At 44.4% G+C, this 27,970-nt stretch overlaps 1 protein-coding gene and 1 long non-coding RNA gene across 2 annotated transcripts in view; one reads left to right on the top strand and one right to left on the bottom strand.

The window, feature by feature from the left end:
• Positions 1-27,970, bottom strand: part of LOC310988711 — a 531,702-nt gene that overhangs the window by 186,710 nt on the left and 317,022 nt on the right. The window lies entirely within an intron of this gene.
• xkr7b (XK, Kell blood group complex subunit-related family, member 7b) overlaps positions 1-27,970 on the top strand; it is a gene marked incomplete at both ends in the record, with an annotated part of 58,654 nt that overhangs the window by 23,377 nt on the left and 7,307 nt on the right. The window contains one exon of the mRNA XM_083975314.1: positions 27,726-27,925. Coding sequence (XP_083831440.1) covers positions 27,726-27,925 — 200 coding nt within the window. The remainder of the gene's footprint in view (positions 1-27,725; positions 27,926-27,970) is intronic.

Here is a 27,970-nt window from a genome sequence, read left to right as displayed (position 1 = left end):
GCAGCCGTCTATCCACGTTATCTAACAGACTTTATTTAGAGATGAAGAATCCTCCTCTTCAGTCGGCGCCTCGTTTCACATCCACACAAACATCTACACAAACATCTACACAAACATCTACACAACCTGAGGAAGAGAAATCACACGGTGAACTCCTTCAGAGGCAAACGCATCGTTTTAGGAAAAGAGACAGAAATAAACCAGTTCCTTATTTAACCAGAGGAGAAGTTGGATTCATGAAGAAACAACAACTCACTGCTACACTACTGCTGCACTACATTACCACTGCTGCTGCTGCTGCTGGTCAGTGTTATAAAGGACTCCATCTCCCAGAATCCTTTGTGTTCACAGGTGTTTCCTGTGATTATTCAGAGAAACAGCAGATGCAACATTTCAGTTAAATATATAAACACTGTTAACTCTGAGGAACGGGAAGGATTTTAAAACATGACACCTGTATTTATTTATTTATCTACTTTTTTGCTCTAACTTGTCTGTTCTTGGTAAAGTTTCAAACTGTGTGAATGACAGAAATGTGTCCAGATGAATCTCACTGAGAACAACTTGGAAGAAAAACAGCGTTTAGTTTATTCACAGCGGCCCAACGTCATTTAGGTCTTCTGTTCTGTTCTCATTGATGTGCAGCTCGTTGTTCCAGCTGTGTCTGTTCTCAAAGTGCTTTTAAATAAAGTTGAGTTGATGATGATGACGGTTCTGGATGAAGAGCAAGAGAAGGTGTCATGGTGAAGCCTCGTGGTGGCGCTAGAGAGCAGCTTCTTCATCATCATCATCACAGCCTGGTTGTTCAGATGATTCAGTTCTTGCTCTTCGTCTTCCTCCTCTCTCCTCCTCCTCTTCTTCCTCCTCCTCTTCCTCCTCCTCCTCCTCCTCCTCTTTATTCTCTTGTCTGTCTTTGTTTTGTACAGAAACACACAATGCATTTGTCTGGATGTTGGCAGTTGCCTGGCAACACAACCTTAATTATGGTCTGTCTGTCACTCACGGTGCCGTCGTCTGTCAAGACCTGAAAATAAAAAGTCTTTGTTGGTAGAAATGTTAAAGTTTCAGCTTTAATATTTTCTCCTGTGGTTTCACCAGCTGTTCCCTCAGCTGTTTGACTATGATGTCATTAGTTACTAATTAGCATAACCCCGCCTCTACCTGTAGAGGGGGCGGAGCCTGGTGGCTCATTAGCATTTAAAGGGACACTAGCCATGCATCCAAAGAGATTCGAATTACTGGGAAATGCGCATTAAATGGACCGACTGACGGTCTGATTTGAACACATTAGCGCAATTTTAGCGCGTATGTTTATTATTATTTACTTGCACAGTTTAATTTGGCGGTATGGTACTGTTCTGGGACCCCCTGCTGCCTGAGGCAGGAAGAGCACCTTCCTGCCCTTCACGAGCCATCATGAACGGCATAAGCAGGGAGCGCAGCAGCAAAGAAAACCCAGACAGAGCAGAGCAACCAACATGTACAATGACAGGAGGAGCTGGGGTGGAGGTGGGTTGCAAAAAAGCCGGCAGAGGAAGCAGCAGCAGCAGCAAGGGAGGTGACGTCGGACTAGAGCAGTTTAAATAGCGCGCCCTGAATGCAGTTCCCCAATAGGAAGCAGCCACGGGGAGTCAGCTGAGCCATCAGCTGATCTGCACCGGTGAAGACACTTAGGCTGTGCTGATTAAGAGCTTGACGTCATGGCCTGCCAGAACTAACGCTATGCTTAATTAATGCGACCTGTCCGTGTGTGTGAGAGAGAGAGAGACTTTATTAATGATAAACGCTGGACGCGCTGGTTGATAAGTTTGGTTTTTCCTGAGGAGGAACGATGAAGAAGTGCAGTAACATCATTATGAAGGTGTGTGGGGGCTTTTATTTTGCCGTGGCGGTGCAGAAACTCTGATGTTGTCTTGTGAGTGAACTGCAACACGGGAGCAGACGGGGTGAAAGTGGCTACGTCACTTGATTCGAATAATCAACCAAAACCGGCCATAGCAGCGTATTTCAGTTTGTGCGAATCAGGGGATTTTAATTCCAAGTTTCATCATCATCATCATTTTCCGATGCGATACATCTAGATGCATCTAAACAGCTGATGGAAACGGGGCTAGTGAGACTGAAACCAGAGAGAGCTGTGATGTTGGAGGATTTGGACCGAAGCAGAACAGACATGACTTTAAGAACCTGGGGACTGGCCTTCCTTCCTTCCTTCCTTCCTCTTTTGATCCAATTGACCTGATCTGTTCCCTATCCCTCCTGTTTCAGAGGTAAATACAGAGACTGTTGATGAAAAACTGTCCCTGAAGGCAACGTGCATCAGCGGTTTTGCATGAATTTCCCTCTAAAACAACTCTGTGTGCACTGCAAGAAGAGATGTGTTAAAAATGACACATGTTGTGCAGAATTTTAACACATGTCGTGAGTGTGCTCAGGGACAACACATGTTGTGTCAAAATTAACACAATAAATGTGTGAGCCATTTTAACACACAAATTGTGTCAGGTAATTTAACACACAAAATGTGTGATTTCAACACACGTTTTACACAATAAATGTGTGAGCCATTTTAACACACAAACTGTGTCAGGTAATTTAACACACAAAATGTGTCATTTGAACACATAAAATGTTGATTATGTGTAAATTAAAATGTCCAGAAACTACTACTTAATGTGTTAATATTGCAATTTAATGTGTTAACTATGAGGCATTTGTAATTCTAAATATTAAAGGGACAGACCATATAAAAATGTTAGACATTTAATCAATCAAAGGTTGACAGAATCCTACATCAACTCATCAGTGGCAACAGGCATGACATAGAAAACATTAACAATAACTACAACAATCATACACAGTTGTAATAGACCTGCTAGAATTATCATTACATGTAGTTGCAGCCCTACATCAACTCAGCAGGCAAAAACACTGGACAAGCAACATACTCTCCCTTGGGACATTTTGCAACTTTAAAATATTATTAACCTTTTGTTTGATTAACCATGTATTGTATCAACTTGCTCCTTTTTTATTTATTTTTCTATCATGTTATATCATATGTATGCATGTAAAACCTAAATAAAGTATTTGTAAAAAGCAACAGGCATGACATAGAAAACATTAACAATAACTACAACAACCATACAGTTTTAATAGACCTGCTAGAATTATCATTAGTTGCAGCCCTAACATAACAGGATCCTATTACTCATCATTGCATTCTTGAGAAGCTAGACAATCTTATACCTTGGGTTTAAGTATAGTTCATCTGTGGAGAAACCTGACATTATGTCCAAAGGCCTGACATCTGTGGCATCAGTCAGGTTGATCATTTCATATTCTTTAGTTTTTTGTACCGCATAAGCATACAAATGCTCATCAAAGAACTTCACTGTAAGAATTCTTACAAACATCAGAATGGATACATTGTCAGCCTGTGGTATAATGTGAATTATTTCACCAAACGAAGGCTCTCCATTGTTGTCAACTTTAAGTGGCAATACACAGCCGGTTCTGTAAGCTTGGCCAAGCACACTAACAGTGTGGGCAACATAGACAGAGCTGTTCAAAGTCAAGTCATCATCATCATAGGTGGATTTCAGTTTGTCCAGCACAACATCTGCTTTTTTCAATGAGCTGATGGACACAGGGTATGCATTTGTAACACTCATTTTCTCAGAAAGAGCATCACCAAACTTGAAGCTATACATGTGCTGAACTTGGTGTTTATAACTGAGTGTTTTAGAAATATTTTTGAAGTTTCCAACCACATGGGCATGTCTTTTTAATGGATTATGCTTGGCCTCGAATCTCATACACCACAGCTGAGAAAGAGGTCCAAACGTTACCATCATCCTGGGATAATGCACCATAAAGTGGTGTTTCGGAATCAAATTTCGAAGATAGAGCTTCTTGAATAATGAGTGGTGGTCTATAATGAGTTGTTTCAGGAATACAGCAAGCCCATGTGTCACAATGGGTGCAAAGACAATGCTGCATATTTCTCTCAGCAAAATGAATAAATGCCAATGTTTACTTCTTGTGTCAATGAGATCACCAACTAAAAAAGGTAACACCTGCAAAAGGCACCACATTTGTGATGCAGTCTGTTTTACTGCATTGTCAGAGGTTCTCAGATTGAGAATAACACTTGGTTTATTTTTCTCATTTCCATACCCATAGTCAAAACTGGAAATTCTTTGATTCAACAGTTCTAGGGTGAAAAGCTTTTCTTCATAAATGAAGTGTTGTAACATTAGTCTCACTTCCAAAGGGGCTACACCCTCAAGTATATCATGCATTATGTCAACACATGTGTTCTCAGTAACATGAAAATACTGCAGTTTATTTAAACAAGAGTCCTCTTTAACTCCAGTTGAGCTTGGATCATTACATCTGACATGCTGCTGATAATTTTCTTTTGTGCGCCTCTCAACATCATCTTCATCGAAAACAGACTGAGCAACTGTTTTGTCAACCATGCAAAAGTGACAATACTTGTTTGCTGAAAAGCTCTCTAGATATCCACATAGGGAATGGATAGCTAAGTTATCTGCAGTCAAGACACAGATTGTTCCATACAGTTGATGGTTTTGTCCTTGCATCTCCACCTGTATACCAGAACTTTCAAGGAGTCTGATGTCCTCTAGCAGTGGTTCCAAAATTTTACCAAACCCATATACCTCTCGGTCCATGGAATTGAAAAGAAGACACAAGTGAATATTTGAAAGTGATGAATTATACTGCGGTGGCAGATTCTTCAAAGCAAAATACACGGCCCCCATTTTGTGAATTTTTGTTTTAGAGCCTAAAGGGTTTGTTGTTTCTAAGTCGTCAAAATACAACTGTATTTGGAGGGCTTGAGGAAATGTTTTAAACAGCGGATGAGATAAAAACTGAGAGCCATCACAGTAGTTGTGCATTTTGCCTACAGTATCTTTCTTACCCTGTAGGTAAACCTTTTGCATCTGGTCATTACTGAATAAAAATTTAACTGTTTCAATTACTGACACATACTGGCATGTGTCTGCTGCCAACACTTGTTTTACTTGTCCACATTTTCTTCCAGTGTCTGCCCTATGACCAAGAAATATTTCTTTTGGCTTCACAAGACCAAATTTCTCTGAAAAGTATTTGTTCATTTTGAAAGGTGTGTCTACATCTTTAAACACAGTTTTAGCATTTTCAAATTTGCTCATTAATGACTGGACAGACTCACTGTCAAGTGGTACTTGCAGATTATTCAACAATGTAGTTGTTGAATGTTGCAAACTTTCTACAGTCCTTTCTAGCATCTCTTGTGTACAACTAACACTTTTTGTTACATCCATTAAAGTCGTATTTGATGAAGAATACATTTTTGCCAGAAAAGAAGCAACACAGTCACTAGGAATGGCAGTTTTACATGGAATAAAGTCTGGTGAGTCCTCAATATTAGATGGCCCTGCCTCAGATGTATCTGCTGGACTTTGGTCATTAGCTTGGAAAGACACATTATCCAAGAATGTTGGTGTGGACTGGTGGTCTCTATGAAGATGTTTGGAAAATGAATTGAAGTTGTGGTACATCCTTGGGCAACCATCTTGGCTGCAGATGATAGTCAAGTCCTGTCCATCTGATAAGGCATGTATTTCACGTAAATGCCAAATTAGTGTCTTTACTTCTGTAGATACTGACTGACTACACCTTGGACATATGTACATTCTCTCGTGAGCTACTCAGCAGCCTGAAGCTTAGAGATAAGCTCTAGTACCTTGGATCTCCTCTTGGTTGAGATGGTCACGTCATAGATGTATTCAAAGAAGGTGAACACAGAGCTGAGTTGTGGTGGATAGGACAAGTTGCAGACCCAGTACAGCTTAAATAGCTTGTCTACGGCACATGTCAGGCCTTCATCTACAGGAATGGTCACTCCATCATTCCTCGCGATGATGACGTACTGGTGTGCTGTGCTCCTCAAATTGCCGATGCAGATCAGCTGTGGTTGGGTCCTTGATGCTGTCTTGGGGTCGCTGCAGAGGGATGCAATGCTGGTTCCAAGCTTAAGAGATGAGGAAAAAATAGATACATTTAACGATTTCAAAAAGCACCATCAGAAATAAATTTAAGTCTAAATTGGCATGCTATACTGCATTAAAGCAGATATCAGTGGAATGTTTTTGTTAATATAAGTCCTAAATAGTCCTATTTTCCGTCAGCAATCACTTACATGAAGTATTTCAGCCTAAACACGAGTCTCTCCGTCACTCTGCTCTGCTGTAACCCGAGGAGAAAATTTTCCTTGTGGGATACAAGTGTTATCCAATGAGGAGAGAGAACGGCATGAAGGGCTGTGTGTGCAGCCAAGGGATGCGCGTGAATGTGGTGACGTAGCACGAGGACCAATTGATGCCTGACAAGGGCGGGGGCTGCTAACTCATGGTGCGTTCAAAGAAACTCGTACTTTGTGTTTTTCCTTCCTGTGAAGTCATACCAGTTCGATCTGGTACGAGTTCACGGGTCGGAAGTTACGAGTGGCCGTTATAGGGAACTTTCACAGACAACAGGATGGTAAAAACACGAGCTACGGGTTACCTGGAACGCTACCAAGTCGTAGTTGTGACTTGAAGCTGTAACTTACGGTTTCAAAAGCCTGCCTTGAACGCAGCATTAGCCGAAACGGCCGTGAAGCTGATATCTGCTTTAAGTAAAAAGTGTAAGACATTATAAATAACAGAGGGAAGATAAATTGCCATCTAAACATACAGAAGAGATACAAATAATTATAGGTGTGGTGTGATATAAAATTATGCAAAACAAGATGTACTATGGTAAAACAGCAGACTGTAATTGACAACAACACAGTAATCAAACCGATAATTGCTGACCTCTGGAGAAGAAGTGTGGACAAATTTCAAAGTGTTCCCTGACACATACTGGCCTTATGAAGTGATAGCACTTTATGAATCCTTTGCACTTAGGCACTGGTTGCACTTTATTTGCTTGATATACTGTATTTGTAATTTTGTATTGTGAAATTCATAAACCATCTTTAAAAACCTAAAAGGTGCTCAGTCTTACAAAACATACCGGTACAAAATCCAGTAGGAATGATATTGCAGATTTCACACTGCAGCGACTCCCAGGTATTGGTGGCAGAAGATGTGTGAGGACAACCAGCATCGTGTAGCACTTCTCATCTGAAAATGAAATGAAAACAGAAAATTAGATATCCACAGAACTAGATACCTACCGCTTTGTCTAGCTAGCCACAAACTAATGCAAAGTCAATGGACCACATTTCAGTATCTACAAGCCCTGACATAAATGCTGAAAATTACTCCTTGGGTTCCCAAAATAGTTTCCGGCACTGATTTCAGGACTTACTACAGCTGTGGATATTTCATATGTAAAACAGCATGGATTGGGCTACTGAGAAAGTACTACACTGATCAAAAACATCACTGCTAAATAGGAAACAGGACGAGGGTTCCTACATTCTATTCACATACATGCCATATTATTATCATCATCATAATTGATCATGTAAATAAAGAAAATAAATGCATGCACACACACACACACACATACCATCTGTTTGGTCTTCCATCCCCTTCGTAAGAGATGCAACATCACCTCTTTCCATGGCAGCCACAGCTTTTAGCTTTGGAATGATGCTGGCTTCCCATCGTCTGATGAACAGGTCAGTCTTTCCGTCCGTCATTTTGCCGAACTCGATATCCAACTTACATAAAGAGACATTTTCAGAATATATTCTAAATCAACCGTGTTATTAACAATATAACATTTAAATATTTAAAATATAAAATATGTAAAATATAAATTAAATTATGAATAATGACTGAGCTGCAATATGACACCTACCAGACTCGGCATATCCAAGAAGCGTGGGTATTCGCTGAAGATTTCAGCCATTGTGGGAGTCTCCTTTGATATCCATGACCTACGCCTGGTGTACGTCTTCTCCATTGCTGATTTGATTGAAGGAATGTTCTCTGAAGAGGGCCTTAGCCGTTTCATGAGTGTGATCCACTCACTGGTCACACTGCTGTCACCCTGTTCCTGTTCTGACCCTGGTCTGTTGTCGCAGGTTATCTTACGCTTTGTGTAGCGGCGCTGACCATCTTCCAGCTTTCGGCGGATGTTACGCAGTCTCATTTCCAAGAATCCAGAATGGGATGATGGATCATAAAAATGCTCCTGAAATTACAACAAAAATTTTTTTTTTTTAGAATACTGAATAGTGTACAGTAAGTGTTGAAAATACACAATGAGATAAAAAAACAACAACTTGACTGTTATTTAGGCCATATAAATCATTAGATCATGTTACTTACAAATCCATCTCCTTTTCCATCAATCTGAACCTTCAAGGATGGGAAAGTGTTGATGATACTCTTTGCGAGAGCAAGCTTTTCATCATTTGGTGGGTAACTGGGGGGACAGAGAAGAGCAAAATCCAAAACTGCCATCTGTCAGGGCAATGACTATTAAGTACAATTCAAAGTCGTTCAATATTTTTTGAGCTTATGTACTTACTATCCATGCTTCTCCACCAAGTGACTGATGCATATTTTGACAAGGAGCCTCCTTGACTCAATTTTCAGTGTTCCTCTTATCTTGTGTTCCTCAAGTATCTCTGGTGCTTTGCTTTGAAGTAGAGACTGCAGGCCTCGCTGTTCACTTGGCACTGGAACATGCTACAATAATGGAGAGACATGATGGAGGTGAATTTAACCTTTAAAATACTATTACGTATAGTATAGAGCCATGGGGTGGGTGATACGCCCAGGATTGCCTGTTGCCGACATTATGATTCTCTTACCATCCCAGATTTTGCCATACTGATGTTAGATAAATGCATTCCTCCAGTACTAGTGATGTGTACATGTGACTGCAAATTTCAGATTTCAGGTTATATTGCCCACCCCTAAAAAGAGACCTGGAATATATTCACATGAACAATGAACACAAATACCTGAATCTGATGGGCCTCGCCAGCATTTGTTTGGGATAGTGCTTCTGTGCTTGACATGAAGACCTGAAATCTATCAAAGTTCTTGATTGCTGTGTTTCTGTCAACATCAACAAATTCTTGGAAATCAGTGTGATATTTCAGAACTCTGTCAAATGCAAAACCTAGTTGCTCTGATGTGGTTTGAGTTATAAGCTGTTCAAGAGTGTGAACAGTATAAATCTTCCTTGAACACTCTTTTGCATTTTTAAAGACAGTAGCAAGAACTCTGACTGATCCAGGCTCGTGGTCTGGGTCCTCCTGGGGAAGAAGAAAAGAGGGGGAAATGCTATTTACACTCATTGTATAGTATGATGAGTTTATAAATAAATCTCAACCCAAAACTAATCTGACTACATGAACTTGGACTGTGCAGCCAAAAAAAGAGCTACAGGATCCAAAGCAATAAGAATCATCACTCTTACACATGCGCACACATGTCATTCTTATCAACCAGCTCCACAAAATCCACACAGCCTTTAACCCCTTGCTCTGACACACGCACACGCACGCACACACACACGCGCACGCTCACACACACACACACACACACACACACACACACACACACACACACACACACACACACAGTCACATGCACTTAAGGAAGCAGGTTAGAGTCCGTGTTTAGCAGTCGGGGACTTTCGAGCTCAAAGCACTGTTACCGTGACACACATCTATTTCTAGTGGGGCGAGCAACCCCCAACTCTGCTGCACTTAACTAGCTTCATCTCAGCTCCCTCAAAACTCCGCTCAGAAACGTCTACGCCCCCCACCGCCACTACTTTTCTTTTTAATTACGTCAACAAAATAAATTAATTACAGAACATTAATACACATACATATCAGACAAACATAGCCCCCCCCCCCCCACACACACACACACACACGCACACGCACACTCACTCACTCACTCCTTGAGAGTAGATGAAGCTACGAGCACCGAGTCGGGAGGCTAGTAACGTTAGCCTCGCTAGCTGTCACGGATGCTAACGTTACCTACACTGACAACAAGCGACAAGTGGCCTCACAATATGGCGACTTTCGCCGTCAGCCACCGCGCGGCTAGCGACGTCACGTCACGTCTCCCCTCCCCCGTCCCCTCTGTTGACCGGTAGCTTCGAGTTCACAGCAGTTAACTTAACGTACATTAACATAACCAGTTGTCCTGGTTCTTCAAAATAAAAGCACCGCTATTTCCGCTTTGATTCTGCCGAATCATTCATGACGTTACTTCTGTGGTTATTTAACAGTAAAGTAACGCAAAAGTAATGTAAAAAGTGAAGCGTTACTCTACACCGACGGGGATATTGTCCAATACATTTTGAAAGTAACTTGCACACTGGCAATGGCGCAGTTTTCGGGCTTATTTCCCATCATGTTCAGAGGTTAACGTTAATTTAGCTAACTTAGCTTACCTCTGGCTGGCCTGCTAATATCAATTTACACGCAAAAAAAAAAAAAAAAAACCGTTAGCAACGGGAAATGTGTAGCCATCTGACCTGGCGATATAACGTTACTTTATGCTGTAAACCTTTCTATTTTCCCCGTCAAAAGTCGGCATAGCCTGACCGTTAATGTACCGTATATTGTATTATCATTAAGTTACTGCATGGGAGGTCACCAAGTTTATTGAAGCTAACAGATAGCTATTGTGCTAACTCTAACCAGGAGCAGGTTATAGTCATTACAAACGTTATTTAGCTCCTTAACATATTTTAAAGGTTATTTTCTGCATGTTATCTTGCTAATAAATATGAACACCAAATGAAAAACTTAACTTACAGGTGGCTGCGACTCCGACTCCATCCTCCTCTCCTCCCTCGAACAAGAGTGAAAAGCGCGGTGACAGCGGTCAAATGCAGAAATTCAAAAGGAGCATGACGTGATCGGACCGTTAAATTTTTTAACTAGATTATTCACATGCAAAAATATTCACTTTTATTTATTTTTATTCGTTTTAAGGCTATTTCATGTACTACTGTAAAAAAAACAAAAAAACATGTTGTTTTAAAAAAAAATTAAACAAATTATTTTCCCCCAATCAGATGACACATGTATCGTGTCAATAATAAAATAAAAAATAACACATTATGTGCTAAAATCTACACAACATGTGTCAAAATGATATCAACACAACCATGTGTGTTGTTTTTTGACACATCCCTTTTTGCTGTGTGGTAACGTTGTGTTATTATCTCATAGCGTGGTGAATGTGCAATTCAATTCAATTTATGGCAATGGGCCAATTTGACAAAATGTTGAACTATCCCTTTATAGTAACTTGTTGTATTTGTGCAGAGCTGTAGGATTTCAGACGGAGGAGGAGAGGAGGAGGAGAGTCAGACTGAAGCAGAAGATGCTGAAGCTGCAACAGAGATGAGATAATGAGCAGCTGCTAATGGGCTAATGACACCTTCTACTGGACTGAGTTAGTGTGTGTGTGTGTGTGTGTGTGTGTGTGTGTGTGTGTGTGTGTGTGTGTGTGTGTGTGTGTGTGTGTGTGTGTGTGTGTGTGTGTGTGTGTGTGTGTGTGTGTGTAAGGAGGTGGGAGCCATGAAGCTGGTAAACTGTGTTGCATCCAGCTCCTGTGTCTCTGTGTGAAGCCTCAACGCCTCCTCCTCTCCTCTCCTCTCCTCTCCTCCTCTCTCCTCTCCTCTCCTTTCTCCTCCTCTCCTCTCCTCTCCTCCTCTCCTCTCCTCCTCCTCTCCTCCTCTCGTCCTGGCTGAACATTTCTCCACTTTGTTTCCAAAATGAAGGAAACTGTTTGAAACCGAAGCAGCAACGACAACGACGACGAGCTGCTGAAGAGACAGGAAGCTCCTTCTCCCTGGTTAGAGGAGCTGATCCTGAGAGTTAAAGGGACAACGAGGAGTTTTGTTAAAGCGAAGTGTTTCCACACTACATTTATGAGCCTCCGCACCGTGAAATTCTTTGACCGGTGCAAGACAGACTCATGTTTTCATTCATCAAGAACTAAAGTCAGAGGTTGGAAGACGATCACATACCGTCGTAGTTCCCACCATAAACGGAGATTCGGCGGCGTTATTCTCATGACTCGCCACGAAACCGAAAGTAAAGAAACGCTGGTCGGCTCGCCCAGCATTTCCACCACCACTAATAATAACAAAATAACCATAGAGACAAAACCATAGATTTATCTAAAATGGACCATTAACAAGTGGTAACGTAGATTCATCCACATTAATATCAGACTTTTTTATAACCAGATAGAAACTCCTCGTTGTCCCTTTAAAGATGTTCAGAAATGGCCGTTTGTTGCCTCCTTCCACGAGTTTCCACAAGTTGCAGCACGAGTTTACCTGAGTAAGGAAAACTAATTTGATTGGTCGTTATCGATCGAGCGGAATATTCAGTGTTTGGGGAGAGACCGAACTCCGTGTGTGTGTGTTTAGCTAACGGAGCTAACTGTTAACTAGTATGTTTGCTACGTTATAGCGTGCTAACTTAGCTAGCGAGGCTAAGTGATGGAGCGCAGGGATCTGGAGGAGGAGAGTTGGTGTCGGTGGTGGTGGACGAGTCTCCTCGCTTGTCTCAGACGTTTCAGCCGCTCTGATTGGTCCATACACTCCCTGCTCCGCTAGAGCCGCTCTGATTGGTCCATTCACTTCCTGCTCCCGGCCGCTGCGCTAGAGCCGCTCTGATTGGCCCGAGGGTGGAGGCGCTGCATGTGTTTACTCGCTACTGATTGGCCCAGGGGCTGCCGGCGCCACACACGGGACGATGTGTTTACTCTGACACACACACACAAACACACTTCTCTCCTCTGTGGATTTCTACCCCTCACTCTGCTGTTTCAAACACCTCTGAAAATAACACTTTCCTTACGCACACACACACACACACACACACACACACACACACACACACACACACACACACACACACACACACACACACACACACACACACACACACACACACACACACACACACGTAGACTCACACACACACAAAGACACACACACAGACACACACACAGCTCAGCTGAGTGGCTATGTGGGACAGCAGCTTGGGGATAGACAACTGATTCACTTTGAGTGGCACATGGATATTTATAGCTTCTGTGTGTGTGTGTGTGTGTGTGTGTGTGTGTGTGTGTGTGTGTGTGTGTGTGTGTGTGTGTGTGTGTGTGTGTGTGTGTGCGCGACAGCCAGGTGATGAGCACCGACGCTCAAACGTCTCTGTTTGTTTCCGCGGTGCTTCATATCCCTGCGTAACCATGGTAGCGGTGTGTTGGGAAAAGCTATATTGGACAGCGAGACCTAGACACACACACACACACACACACACACACACAGACACACACACACACACACACACACACACACACACACACACACACACACACACACACACACACACACACACACAGACACACACACACACACACACACACACACACACACACACACACACACAGACTGTGATTGCTGAGCCTCTGTGTGTCTCAGACTGAACATCGTCTCCAACAGACCGGTTCATGTTTAATGTTTTAATGTTTATCGATATCGATCTGAAGGACCAAACTGAAGGACTCATTAACACGTTAACTTCTTAATGAGCGCTAGCGACTGTGTGTGTGGAGCTGCAGTTCCTCTCACGGCCACCAGGTGTCGCTCCAGCTGCAGTAGCCAATAGTTGTGTTGTATACTTTGTGTTATTATTGTGTTGATGCCAGTTTCTGTCTAGTTTCCGGTTGTTCCACGGCCCCTGAACGCAGCACGGCACCGTACGCAGGTCTACATAAAAAGTTATATTAATGTACAGACGCAAATGGATGCAAATTTGTGGCAGCGGCGCGAATGAAGCTCAAGCGAAATATTTGCACGAATGTAACACAAGTAAAAACAAATATTATAGCGGGCAAACTCGAGTGTGTAGAGGCGAATATTTTACTCGCTTCCGGTGTGAACGCACTGTTACGCTACGTTACGTGACGTTACGCTACGTTACGCTACGTTACGTTACGTTACGTTACGTTACGTAACACACACACACACACACACACACACACACACACACACACACACACACACACACACACACACACAGTTAACCTAATGTGATTACAGCTCCTCCATATCAGTGCTTATAGAAAGATGATCATGTGTCTGTCTGATCAGCTCTGTCTTGACCTTAAGATCGTGGGTTTGATTCCCATGTTGACAGAGATGGCAAAATCGGCAGTAGCCGTGGCCCATTCAAAATTTCCCCAGAGGAAATTTTCTAGTTGTAGTAGTTGTTCAATAATACCGTTCAGAAACTCTGCAACTGATTTATTTTATTCAGATTAATAAAGAGTTCATTATTCCTTTAAAAAAACAACATTTCTGTTTCATTTTATTTTAATGGAATGAATTAATGACTCAGCTCATCCTCTACACCTGTTGCATCATGGTCCAAACTCACATCTGAACCTGTTCTGGTCTGATTGATCTGATTGGTCAGTGACCAGCTGATGACATCATAGTGATGACATCATAGTGATGACATCATGGTTCAGAGCTCTGACCTCTTTTCTCTTCTGGACGTTTGTGACGTTAAATCAAAGTTTCATCCTCGTCGTCGTGGTTTCACTGCAGCGGGAAGAGGTGTGATGATGTCAGAGGGACATGTTTCATCACCGTGACGACGGAGGGAATTTATTACTTTTTATTTTTAAAGGTCTGACCTGAAACTACAGGAGGGAGAAGAGGAGAGACTGAACCTCCTGCTGTGTTAAATGTTCTGAAAGGAACGACCTTCAACATGGGAGGAGGAGGAGGAGGAAGAGAGAGGAGGAAGAGGAGGAGGAGGGAGAGGAAGAGGAGAGAGGAGGAAGAGGAGAGAGGGGGAAGAGGAGGAGGAGGAAGAAGAGGAGGAGGAGAGAGGAGGAAGAGGAGGAGGAAGAGGAGGAGGAGGAGAGAGGAGGAGGAGAGAGGAAGAGGAGGAGGAAGAGAGAGGAGGAAGAGGAGGAGGAGGGAGAGGAAGAGGAGAGAGGAGGAAGAGGAGAGAGGGGGAAGAGGAGGAGGAGGAAGAAGAGGAGGAGGAGAGAGGAGGAAGAGGAGGAGGAAGAGGAGGAGGAGGAGAGAGGGAAAGGAGGAAGAAGAGGAGGAGGAGGAGAAAAAGGAGGAAGAGGAGAAAAAGGAGGAGGAGGAAGAGGAGGAGAGAGAGGGAAAGGAGGAAGAAGAGGAGGAGAGAGGAAAAGGAGGAGGAAGAGGAGGAGGAGAAAAAGGAGGAAGAAGAGGAGGAGAGAGGAGGAGGAGGAAGAGGAGAAGAGAAAGAAAGAGAGGAAGAGGAGGAGGAAGAGGAGGATGCCACTCCGTCTCCATGGTTACTAAAAGAGGTTTATCATGATCAGCTAAAAAAATAACGGGCTTTGTTGCCACGGTTACTGCGGTAGGACGATGACGTCATCACGCTGAGACTCTGCTACTGTCGTCGTGTCGTCTCCACGGCAACAACCAGGTGTCACCATGTCACCATCACTTCCTGTTCGGTCCGGTCTGCTCCGTCCAATCACAGACAAGCTCAGGTGCTGCCCCGGCTCTCTGATTGGCCGCCACACAGACTCTCTCTCACTGACCCATTGTCCTTTATTATGGGATGGATTTCTCTCTCTGATCGCTCCATAAACATCGATTGATCATCTTCTCCTCCTCCTCCATCTCTCCGTTTCCTCTGACATCATCTCTTATCGTCCGTCGTTTTTCCAGACTGTTTTTCTTTTCCTTTTATTTCCAGGAATCTTCCCTCTCTCGCTTCCTTTCCCACTTCCTGTCCTTCGATTTTTTGTCTTTTCATTTTTCCTTTCATCTTCTTCTCCTTCTTCTCTTCTCTCCTCCCTCCCCTCTTTTTTATAGGCTACATCATTTTCTCTTCTCTTCTTTTATTTACATTTTTCTCTGTTGTTTTTTGTCTTTATTAAACTCTCACTTTATTTCTCCCTTTCCTCTTCCTCCTCATCCTCCTTTTCCTTCTTTTCCTTTTCCACCTCATCCTCCTTTTCCTCCTCTTCCTTTTCCTCCTCATCCTCCTTTTCCTTCTTTTCCTTTTCCACCTCATCCTCCTTTTCCTCCTCTTCCTTTTCCTCCTCATCCTCCTTTTCCTCCTCTTCCTTTTCCTCCTCATCCTCCTTTTCCTCCTCTTCCTTTTCCTCCTCATCCTCCTTTTCCTCCTCTTCCTTTTCCTCCTCATCCGTCTTTTCCTCCTCTTCCTTTTCCTCCTCATCCTCCTTTTCCTCCTCTTCCTTTTCCTCCTCATCCTCCTTTTCCTCCTCTTCCTTTTCCTCCTCTTCCTTTTCATCCTCATTTTCCTCTTCCTTCTCATCCTTCTTTTCCTCCTCTTCCTCTTCCTCCTTTTCCTTCTCTTCCTCCTCTTCCTTTTCCTCCTCATCCTCCTCTTCCTTTTCCTCCTCATCCTCCTTTTCCTCCTCTTCCTTTTCCTCCTCATCCTCCTTTTCATCCTCATTTTCCTCTTCCTCTTCCTCCTTTTCCTTCTCTTCCTCTTCCTCATCCTCCTCATCCTTCTTTTCCTCCTCTTCCTCTTCCTCATCCTCCTCTTCCTTTTCCTCCTCTTCCTCCTCCTCCTCATCCCCCTTTTCCTCCTCCTCGTCCTCTTCCTCCTCATCCTTCTTTTCCTCTTCTTCCTCCTCATCCTTCTTTTCCTCCTCTTCCTCTTCCTCTCCTCCCCCTCCTCTCCCTCCTCCTCCTCCTCCCCCTCCTCTCCCTCCTCCTCCTCCTCTTCCTCCTCCTCCTCCTCCTCCTCCTCCTCCTCCTCCTCCTCATCTTGAAGTCGTAGCGACGCTCTGAACGTTGTAACTCCTGAATGACAGAGACATAAAAGATCAAACTGAGCCCTTCAGTTAAGTGATAACATCACACACACACACACACACACGCAGACACACACACACACACACACACACACACACACACACTGTTACACACACACACACACACACACACACACTGTTACACACACACACACACACGCACATGAGCACAATTCCCAATTAAACACGTCAGCGCTCGGTGTGATCTTATCTCATCAGGAGTTCTGCAGCGATTGATGCTGCTTCACCTCCATTACACACACACTCTAACACACACACACACACACACACACACACACACACACACACACACACACACACACACACACACACTGTTACACACACACACACACTGTTACACACACACACACACACACACACTCTCTCGTGCAGCAGATGCATCAAACACACAAACATCTCGTCTTCTCTCTCTGTGACTTCTGTCTCGTTTCCGTCTTTCAGCCTTCACCTCCTTTTCCTCCTCGTTCTTCCTCCTTCACAGCGACATCATCCCTCTTTCTCTCCCTCCTTCTTTCCCTTCCTCTTTTCTTCTCGTCTCTCTATTTCTCTCCTATAATCTCTCCTCCTCCTCCTCCTCCTCTCTCCTCGTCTCCTCGGCGTGGCGGTCTAACTAGGTCGCTGTTGACAGCTGAGCTCCACACATCATTTCTGCTCTGTGTGTGTGTGTGCTTCCATACAAACACATCTCCATGGAAACCAGAGCAGCTCCGAAGCCGGACCGGGACCGATTCACTAGTTTGTTTGAGTCCTTCAACTGGTCTGGAAACAGAAGGTCGGGGGGGCGAGGCCAAGTGATTTGACTTATTTCCTGGTAGCTAATTAATGTAATGTAGAAACTCAGTTGTTTTGGGGGAAAGTAACTATAACTGTCCCTTTAAAAAGAAATTAGTCAAAGTCAAAAGTCAAAATCTGTATGCACAAATGGCAAATAAAGATTTTGACTTTTGACTTTGACTTTGACTAATTTCTTTTTAAAGGGACAACGAGGAGTTTCTCCAGCGGCAGAACGAAAAATTCCGCGACAATAAAAAAGTCTGATATTAATGTGGATGAATCTCCGTTACCACTTGTTAATGGTCCATTTTAGATAAATCTATGGTTTTGTCTCTCTGGTTATTTTGTTATTATTAGTGGTGGTGGAAATGCTGGGCGAGCCGACCAGCGTTTCTTTACTTTCGGTTTCGTGGCGAGTCATGAGAATAACGCCGCCGAATCTCCGTTTATGGTGGGAACTACGACGGTATGTGAACGTCTCTGTGGCTTCAGTCGCCTGACGTTCATCGGTCAGTTTGTGTCGTCGTTAAGGAGGTGGAGGATTGATCACTGTCATCTGACTGATGGGACTATATGTTGTGAAACGGAGCAGCCGATTAGGAAACTATTTGCATAAATATAAACATCAGTCCACAAGTCTGTTTTTCCTCCTGTCATGTGATTTTAAATGTTCTTTTCTGGGCAAATTGAATCGTAGGCAACTGGACTCGTATTTGTCTGGGAAGACAAATCATCGTCTAGTTAGTTGGACTAGAGCTCTGTAAAAGAGAGTAAGGACAGCATTGGTCCAATGGCAGCGCCTCCTGGTGGAGGAATATGGGTTTTGCAAAAGAACTGACATCTCTGCATTGTTGGTAAAGGAGCAGTGTGGTGTTTTCAATAATTTAAGGACATTTATAGATCACCCACGTTAATAGCATCATTGAGGATCCTTTACAGATAAACATTAACACATAGGCCAGTAAAAAAACAACAAAACAGTTGTCTACATTAATGTTTCAATCTACATTTTGAAATTATAAGTATAATCTGATATGACTAAGACACCTAAAAACAAAAACACGGCTGTTTTCATCAATTTACCAGCGAGTGGGCAACACACATACATTGGAGTGAATGGGTTTTCTGGGCGCTGTTGCAATACCCATATCCTGCCACTAGGGGCGCAAAACCCTTAAACCCTTAAACCCTTAAACCCTTAAACCCTTAAACCCTTACCACGGGAGTCAATGGTGGTGTCCTTACTCTCTTTTACAGCTCTAGTTCGGACTAGTGAGACTTGTTGTGTAGGAACTGATGAAGACAAAACGTCTTCCCAGACAAACACAAGTCCAGTTGCCTACGACTCGATTCACCCAGAGAAGAACGACGACCTGGATGAATGAGAACATCCACAGACAGATTTTAAACGTGTCTAAACTAAAATGAATAAATCAATCAGACCCGTCCAGATGTATTCAGGCGAACCGACCTGTCAATCACCGACCAATCAGCTGTCAATCACCGACCAATCAGCTGTCAGTCACCGACCAATCAGCTGTCAGTCAGCTGGTTTCTGTCCAACGGCTTCGACACGAGACCAGAACGAGCAGCTCCTCATGATCACTACGTCAGCCAATCACAGGACAGAACCAGCGCTCTGTGTTTCATAAGAGACATTTTATCATTAAGTGCACACACACACACACACACACACACACACACACACACACACTCTAAATGCCACTGATTGCTGCGTGGTAATGGGCAGGTTGAGAGTTTCTTCAGACAAGTGATGAAGGTTAAAGAGCTCCATCTCTCTCTCTGTGTCTCGTTGCAGTGCATATAGAAATGTGCTGTGTGTGTGTGTGTGTGTGTGTGTGTGTGTGTGTGTACATGTGTGTGTGTGTGTACATGTGTGTGTGTGTGTGTGTGTGTGTGTGTGTGTACATGTGTGTGTGTGTGTGTGTAGCTAACAGATAAGCGGCTCGTTAAAAGCCAAGCGCTACCAATTTATCTCCGTGGAGACTGAGGAGGGGGCGGAGTCAGACGAGTCTTTGATCGACTGCAGAGACGAGTTATTAATAAACACGTTTCCCCTCGTTCCCTCTGTCACCGGGTTATGACATCATCACATCATACATATAAGCTGTGTCCCAATTCAGGGGCTGCATCCTTCGGAGGGTGCATTTGAAGGCCGATTACGTCACAGCGCTGCGCGAAGGCTGTCTGGTCCCAATTCGTCCAAATTCGAAGGCTCCTCCAAATGCGTCCTCCTTTCCCCTGCATTCGGAGGATGCATCGCTACTATCCTTCGCGGCCTCCCGTTTCCCAAGATGCTTTGCTGCACCGTTGTTGTTATTAGCAACCTAGCCGCTAGCTATCGAATGTAGCAGCTCTGTGCTGTAGCCACGGTAACCGGCTCTGCGGCCGGCTCGGAGGTGTGGCCGCCCGCTGCTGAGCTCTGCTCCGGCTGCTCAGGTGAGGAGCGGAGGTGTGTGTGACAACTTTTAATAAGAAAGCTATGAAAACACATTACTTGTGCTCTATTCACTTAATAGCCTGAAGCCCCCCCCCCCCCCCCCCCCCCTGGCTGCTGTTCAATGGTTTGTTTATTAGTATATTAATGATAACTGCCCTTGTATTGATTCTACTTCTTTAAAAAAAAAAAAAAGGAGGAGGAGGAGGAGGAGCGGTAGAGCCGTTACAAGCGGCACTTTTAAATGTTTAACGTCCGGCCGTTGTTTACGTTCGGCCGTTGTTTACGTTGGGATCAGGAAGTGCTCTGAAGGCTAGACCGTCCCATTTACCGACCGTTGATGCGGCCCCCGGAGGAGCCTCCGAAGCCGTTGCCTCCGGAGACCGCGTAGGCTGGGTCCTCCGAAGGCTGCAGCCCCTGAATTGAGACACAGCTATATACTATATATATAGTATATACAGTATATATACAGCTCTGGAAAAAATGAAGAGAGCACTTCAGCCCCAACTGTCAGCACTTTTAAATCCAGGTTAAAAACATTTCTCTTTTCACGTGCTTATAGCTGAGCTCTTTTTAAGAACTTAAAACATTATCTATTTTCTTTTATTTGCTCTTGCTTTTAACTCTGTTTTTTGTGTTTGTTTTTATTCTCTTTTTTTTAATGTTTTGTCTTTATGTAAAGCACGTTGAGTTGCCTTGGTATGAAATGTGCTATATAACTAAAGATGCCTTGCCTTCAAAATGACCAGTTCCTCTGGTTTTACTATTCATAACTATGTGTTTGAGTACAATGAACACGTTGGTTTCATTTTATACTAACAGCATTTATCCCGAATTGGAAATAAAACTAGAAAATGTCCTATAATATAAATAACAAAACAGTTCTGGTCTTTTCAGACCTTAGCTACCGTATAATGCAGAGACAAGTTCATGTTCATTTTTTTATATGAAGCGCAGGTGATGAAGTGATGTTAATGAGCTCCTGGTGCCACCTGTCCTCTCTCTGTCGTCGTCATGGCGACGGTGGCTCCTCCAGGTGAACACATGGTTAGTTACAGCTTCCTGTCAGTCACGTGCCCTCGCCGTGCGGCTGCTTCCTGTTGACGAGCTGGTTAGCAGAGAGAGGAGGATATGAGAGAAATACACTGAAATAAAATTGAAAAAGATGTCAAAAGCAGCAACCAGGAAGTGTCAGGAATCTAAAAATAGCGCCAGAAGTTTGTTTACGTCCCTCGATAACTTGACCAATAGAATAGGACACTGTCAGGATTAGTGGTGAACAGCCAGTGCACTATTTGAATTCGGTTTCAAATTTGGGCTTTTAAAAAAAACTACGGATTCGGGAAGAAACAGGAAGTGGGCGCACTGACTTCAGCTGAGCTAGCCGGCTAACTTCCGCTTTAGCTCTGGGCTAACTAGAACGGGAATAAAATAATTTAATGGTGCGGCTCTTCTAGACTTTCCAAATGTAATCAGATGGAATGGATCAAACTCTGGTAGAGAAACACACCGTGACACCGAGTTAGACCCCCCCTCGAGAGATGAAGTCTGCTAACTGCTAGCTTCTCCAGTTATAGCAACTTTAGCAAGTCTATTCGTGCAAACCGCTGAAACCAGATGTTTGTGCTGAAACCAGATGTTTGTGCTGAAACCAGATGTTTGTGCCGAAACCAGATGTTTGTGCCGAAACCAGATGTTTGTGCTGAAACCAGATGTTTGTGCTGAAACCAGATGTTTGTGCTAAAACCAGATGTTTGTGCTGCCAGTCGGCCTCGGTGTGTGTTGTCAGTGCCTGGACTCTATGTTGGACATGGAAAGTTGCTGCATAGCGTATAACTGGAGCAGAGTGGGTGAGTTGTTTTCGTCTCTTTTCAGTAGAAACCAGGCTAAGCTAACAGATGTTTGATGCCTCGTATTATGGGATGGGACCCTGTTTGTACTGTTGATGATGTTTGGTGCTGTTCTGAGCATTATTTGTGGCTGTAAGTGGCTTTTTGATCGGTTGATAGTGGATCAATAGACTGCGCTGTTTGTTATGGTGCGGTCATTGCTAACGTTGCTACAACTGGAGAAGCTAGCGGTTAGCAGACTTCATCATTGAGGGGGGGTCTAACTCGGTGTTACGGTGCGTTGGACCATGGGTTAATGTAAACTTACGCCGGAATATCCCTTTAACCAGCGACTGTAAAAACCTTCTGTCAACACAATCACAGACTGTTGTTGTGTTTCTGCTGCTGCGTCTCCTCCTCTGGTGAATCTGGGTTAAAGTACAGATGTGTGTGTGTGTGTGTGTGTGTGTGTGTGTGTGTGTGTGTGTGTGTGTGTGTGTGTGTGTGTGTGTTTCCTCTGACCTGTGATATCAACTCCAAAGAGATTTAAATGAAGAGTGTGTCACGCTTTAATTTCTCTGTGTGAGTTTCTCTCCTCGCTCGGTTCATTCCTGGTTCAACAGCAGACACACACACACACACACACACACACACACACACACACACACACACACACACACTCACGCATATTTTCACAAATGCTCAGGGTCTCAACGGTCCAACTGTGGCCTTGTAGATAGTAGCATTGTTGGCAGAGAGGAGGAGGAAAGGAGAGGAGGAGGGGAGAGGAGAGGAGGAGAGGAGGGGGGGAGAGGAGAGGAGGAGTGAAGGAAGAGAGGAGAGGAGAGGAGGAGTAGAGGAGAGGAGGGGAGGAGTAGAGGAGAAGAGGGGAGAGGAGGAGTAGAGGAGAGGAGAGGAGAGGAGGAGTGATAGAGAGAGGAGTGGAGGAGAGGAGGAAAGGAGGAGGAAGAAGAGGAGGAGGAGTGAAGGAGTAGAGGAGAGGAGCAGAAAGGAGGGGCGATAGCGAGAGGAGGAAGAGGAGAGAAGGAGGAGGAGAGGATGAGTGAAGGAGGAGAGGAGAGGAGAAGAGTAGAGAAGGAAGAGTGAAGGAAGAGAGGAGGAGAGGAGGAGAGAAGAGGAGGAGAAGAGGAGAGAAGGGGGAGTGAAGGAAGAGGGGAAGAGGAGGAGGAGAGGAGGAAGGGAGGAGGAAGAAGAGGAGGAGGAGTGAAGGAGTAGAGGAGAGGAGGAGGACAGGAGCATAAAGGAGGGGTGATAGAGAGAGGAGTACATAAAGGAGAGAAGGAGGAGAGGTGAGGAAAAGAGGAGAGGAGGAGGAAGAAAAGGAGGAGGAAGAGGAGCAGAAAGGAGGGGTGATAGCAAGAGGAGGAGGAGAATAAGGAGAGGAGAGGAAGGGGAGCAGAAGGGAGAAGTGATAGAGGAGTAGAGAGGAGAGAAGGAGGAGGAGAGGAAGAGTAGAGGAGAGGAGGAGAAAGGCGGGGTGATAGCGAGATTAGTGGAGAGGAGAGAAGGAGGAGTGAAAGAGGAGAGGAAAGGAAGAGGAGCTGAAAGGAGAGGTGATAGAGGAGTAGAGAGGAGAGAAGGAGGAGGTGAGGAGAGTAGAGGAGAGGCGCAGAAAGGAGGGGTGATAGCAAGAGGAGGAGAAGAGCGAATGAGGAGAGGAGAGGAGGATTCATATAGATTTGATAGATTGGAAGCTGGAGGCAAAGAAAACGCCGGAGGGAAGAAGGAAATAAATTGGATGGAGAGAGAGAAAGAGAGAGAGGGATGAGAAAGACAATGAGAGATAACAAGCAGAGTAGAGGAGGAGGAGGAGGAGGAGGAGGAGAAAAGATGAAGATAAATTGACGGAGAGAAGAAGTAATACTGGAAAAAGGTGGAAAGAGGACGAAAGAGACGGTGGAGGAGGAAGACAGGAAGATGAACAGTGGAGCAGAGAAGAGAGAAAGAAAAAGATGGAGTGAGAGAAGGATAAAGGAGAGAGAGAGAGAAGTCTCTGCTAGGTGCTAATGCTAATGATGATGTCATCGATACAATACAACATGATGATGAAAAACCAGGTGATCAATAATTTGAAGATGAAGAACAGAACGTAGACGTATCAAAGAGACTTGGGGACGAATAAAGTTTTTTGAATTGAATTGAATTGAAATAAAGGAGAGAAAGAGAGGTGGAGATGGAGAGAGAGAGAGGGAGGTAGAGAGACATAGGAACTGAATGGAGGAGCGTCGGCTGCTTGGACAGCACATTATTTGCAGAGCGACAGATTTCCATGCAGCCTGTGTGTGTGTGTGTGTGTGTGTGTGTGTGTGTGTGTGTGTGTGTGTGTGTGTGTGTGTGTGTAGTAGTGTTTGTGCGCCCACATGTGTATCCATGCCTGTCTGTATTCTGCAGAATTGGAAATCGTCATATATGCTGACGTGTGTGTGTGTGTGTACGTGTGTGTGTAAAGTGTGCTGGGTTATTTTTACTCCTCTAGTTAAAATCTGCGTGTGGATGCAGAAGAGCAGCAGGAAGTGAGTGTCTTTGTCTCACTTTTCCTTCCTCTGCTCGTACGACTACGACCGTCTGACTCGTCTTTACCCATGATGCATCGCTTCTTCCTCCTGAAGAAAAAAACAATCACAGAAATGTAATGTCTTGTCAGAAATGTTTTGTGTCTTGCCTCACTCCCGAGTCCATGACCAGCAGATAGACACCATCCTTTCTACTGTGCGTGCAGTAATGAGGGAGATAGAGCCGTATCACCCGTAATTAGCTTAGCTCAAACACTGGAAGTGTATGGGTAGTGTTAGCCTGCCTCCACCTAAAGTCGCTAATTAGCTTAGCTCAAACACTAGAAGTGTATAGGTAGTGTTAGCCTGGCTCCACCTAAAGTCGCTAATTAGCTTAGCTCAAACACTGGAAGTGTATAGGTAGTGTTAGCCTGCCTCCACCTAAAGTCGCTAATTAGCTTAGCTCAAACACTGGAAGTGTATAGGTAGTGTTAGCCTGCCTCCACCTAAAGTCGCTAATTAGCTTAGCTCTAACACTGGAAGTGTATGGGTAGTGTTAGCCTGCCTCCACCTAAAGTCGCTAATTAGCTTAGCTCAAACACTAGAAGTGTATAGGTAGTGTTAGCCTGGCTCCACCTTAAGTCGCTAATTAGCTTAGCTCAAACACTGGAAGTGTAGGCTATAGGTAGTGTTAGCCTGCCTCCACCTAAAGTCGCTAATTAGCTTAGCTCAAACACTGGAAGTGTATGGGTAGTGTTAGCCTGCCTCCACCTAAAGTCGCTAATTAGCTTAGCTCAAACACTGGAAGTGTATGGGTAGTGTTAGCCTGCCTCCACCTAAAGTCGCTAATTAGCTTAGCTCAAACACTGGAAGTGTAGGCTATAGGTAGTGTTAGCCTGCCTCCACCTAAAGTCGCTAATTAGCTTAGCTCAAACACTGGAAGTGTATGGGTAGTGTTAGCCTGCCTCCACCTAAAGTCGCTAATTAGCTTAGCTCAAACACTGGAAGTGTAGGCTATAGGTAGTGTTAGCCTGCCTCCACCTAAAGTCGCTAATTAGCTTAGCTCAAACACTGGAAGTGTATAGGTAGTGTTAGCCTGCCTCCACCTAAAGTCGCTAATTAGCTTAGCTCAAACACTGGAAGTGTATGGGTAGTGTTAGCCTGCCTCCACCTAAAGTCGCTAATTAGCTTAGCTCAAACACTGGAAGTGTATGGGTAGTGTTAGCCTGCCTCCACCTAAAGTCGCTAATTAGCTTAGCTCAAACACTGGAAGTGTATAGGTAGTGTTAGCCTGCCTCCACCTGAAGTCGCTAATTAGCTTAGCTCAACAGATAGTTTCTACCCCCACATGCGCTCTGAGGGGGGTGAATTTTTTTTTAACTCTACTGTTTTACTGTTATTAGGTAAAAATTCTGGCCAATTAGGGCGCTGAAGTGTTGAGTGACAGGTCCGAGCAGCTCCGTGGACAGCTGCTTCGAGGCCATTGGGCGGGTTCTCAGCAGGTAGAGTCACAAAAACGACTCCCCAAAACCAATGGGTGACGTCACGGGTGCTACGTCCATTCTTTATACAGTCTATCTATGGGTGAATCCCATATAAATGATCGTTCCCTCTCATTGTAGTTTGTTGTTGTCCACCTGTCTGTCCTGTCCATCATGTCTCACCTGTGTCTGTGATGTCACCTGTCCAGGTGTAACAGACTCAACGACCTCTGTGTCTCGGGTCGTGGTCGTTGTTTTTCTGTCTCACTCTCCGTCTCGTCTCTTCTCTTCACGCTGCAGCAGCAGGTGAAACTTAGTCAGTAAACAGAGTCAGTGTGACGACCCGACCCCTCCCGTCCTGTCAGCGGCGCCGGTAAACAACCACAGAGCGGTGACAGGTGGAGACGGTTCTGGAGTTCTGGAGGGAACACGGTGCTGGAGGTTCAGTTTCCCACTGGTGGAGTCCTCGTGTGTGTGTGTGTGTGTGTGTGTGTGTGTGTGTGTGTGTGTGTGTGTATGTGTGTGTTTCCAGCTGTAGGATCAGAGCTTCAGCTGCTCTGCTTTCATCACAGCTTTCATCGCGCTCTGCTTTCACTTTTAAATAAATGATCACTGCTTGTATCAAACTGAGTGTGAGGAGGTCGGAGAGCAGAGGAACCTGTTGGCTGCTGCTGCTGCTGCTGCTGCTGCTGCTGGAAACTGAGAATATCTGTCAACCACACATTTTCTTATTTATACTGTTCATCTTTTTCTTTTATGAGCATCTTTAGAGTCAGTTGTTCATCTTCAGGGCTCAGTGGGTCCAGGACACTGTTGGTCACAAGGCAAGGCAATTTTATCTGTATAGCCCATTTTTACCACCAGTTTGTCTCAAAGGTCTTTCCATCCCATCATAACAACATCCTCTGTCCTTAGACCCTCACATCCACTGAGGGAAAACACCATGGAAAACCCTTTTAACAGGGAAAACCAGGAGAAAGACAAGACACAGACACAGACAAGAAAACAGCTTATAGTTGATAACACAGAATGTGGGAAACATGGAAATGTTATGTTGTTGTTGTTGTTGGTCATTGGACACTTATGTTCTCACCTGAGGTCGATCATACATCACTTTGTTGCGACCTGTTCGGCGTTAGCTCTAACATCTTCTATTGCGCTGCCATCGAGTCCATCCTGAGATAAGACATTAGGCTACGTCCTGGTTCGGTGATCTCACAGTCAAAGCCAAATCTCAAATACTTAATCTGGTCAAGACGGCTATAGCAAAATCTTGGGTTCCCCTGTCCCACGCACACCTCAAGATCTGTGTGAACAGGCCACCATGAGGTTGGCAAACTCTATTCTAACAGACTCAATGCACGCACTTCTCCCTGAATATGAGCTCTTAAACTCAGGTAGAAGAGACCGAGTCCCCCTGTGCAGCACAACTTCCTCAAAAACTCCTTCATCCCTCTGTCCATTAAACTTATGAATGAGCAGCTTGTGTGATGATGTGTATGAATGTTTGCGTGTCCATACATCTGACACTATCTACTCTCTGAGGCATATTGCACTGTAATGATTTTACTGTATGTTTTTAGTACTTTCCTGCAGCTCTTCTTTTGTACTGTTTTTGTCTTGTTGTGAAGCAGCACTGCTCTCTGTCCCAGAGTCATTTCTCCCACGGGTTAGAGACTAATAAATGATTTTGACTTTGACTTTTTGACTTGTTTCTCTGTGGTTGTGTGAGATCCAGCTCAGAGTGGGTTCTGCTCCAGTCTAAACCTTGTCTCTCTGTTTCTCCGGTCACTCAGGTACGTCCACGCCCTCTACCTGGGCGCCCAGAGCCGTTGGCATGGCAACGGGCCCCGTCGCCACTTCCACTGGCGCCTGATGTTCGAGAGCGCCGACATCACCATGCTCCGCCTCCTGGAAGCCTTCCTCAAGTCGGCGCCGCAGCTCGTCCTCCAGCTGAGCATCATGATCCACGGGAACGCCGTGCTCCCTCTGCAAGGTGAGAGAGAGATGCCTGAGACAGGAAGTGGTGTCAGCAGCTCCG

The sequence above is a fragment of the Trachurus trachurus genome (assembly GCF_905171665.1).
Source record: "Trachurus trachurus genome assembly, chromosome: 7".
NCBI lineage: Eukaryota > Metazoa > Chordata > Actinopteri > Carangiformes > Carangidae > Trachurus > Trachurus trachurus.
The sequence above is the reverse complement of the archived record's forward strand: the minus strand, read 5'-3'. Positions and strand labels throughout refer to the sequence as shown.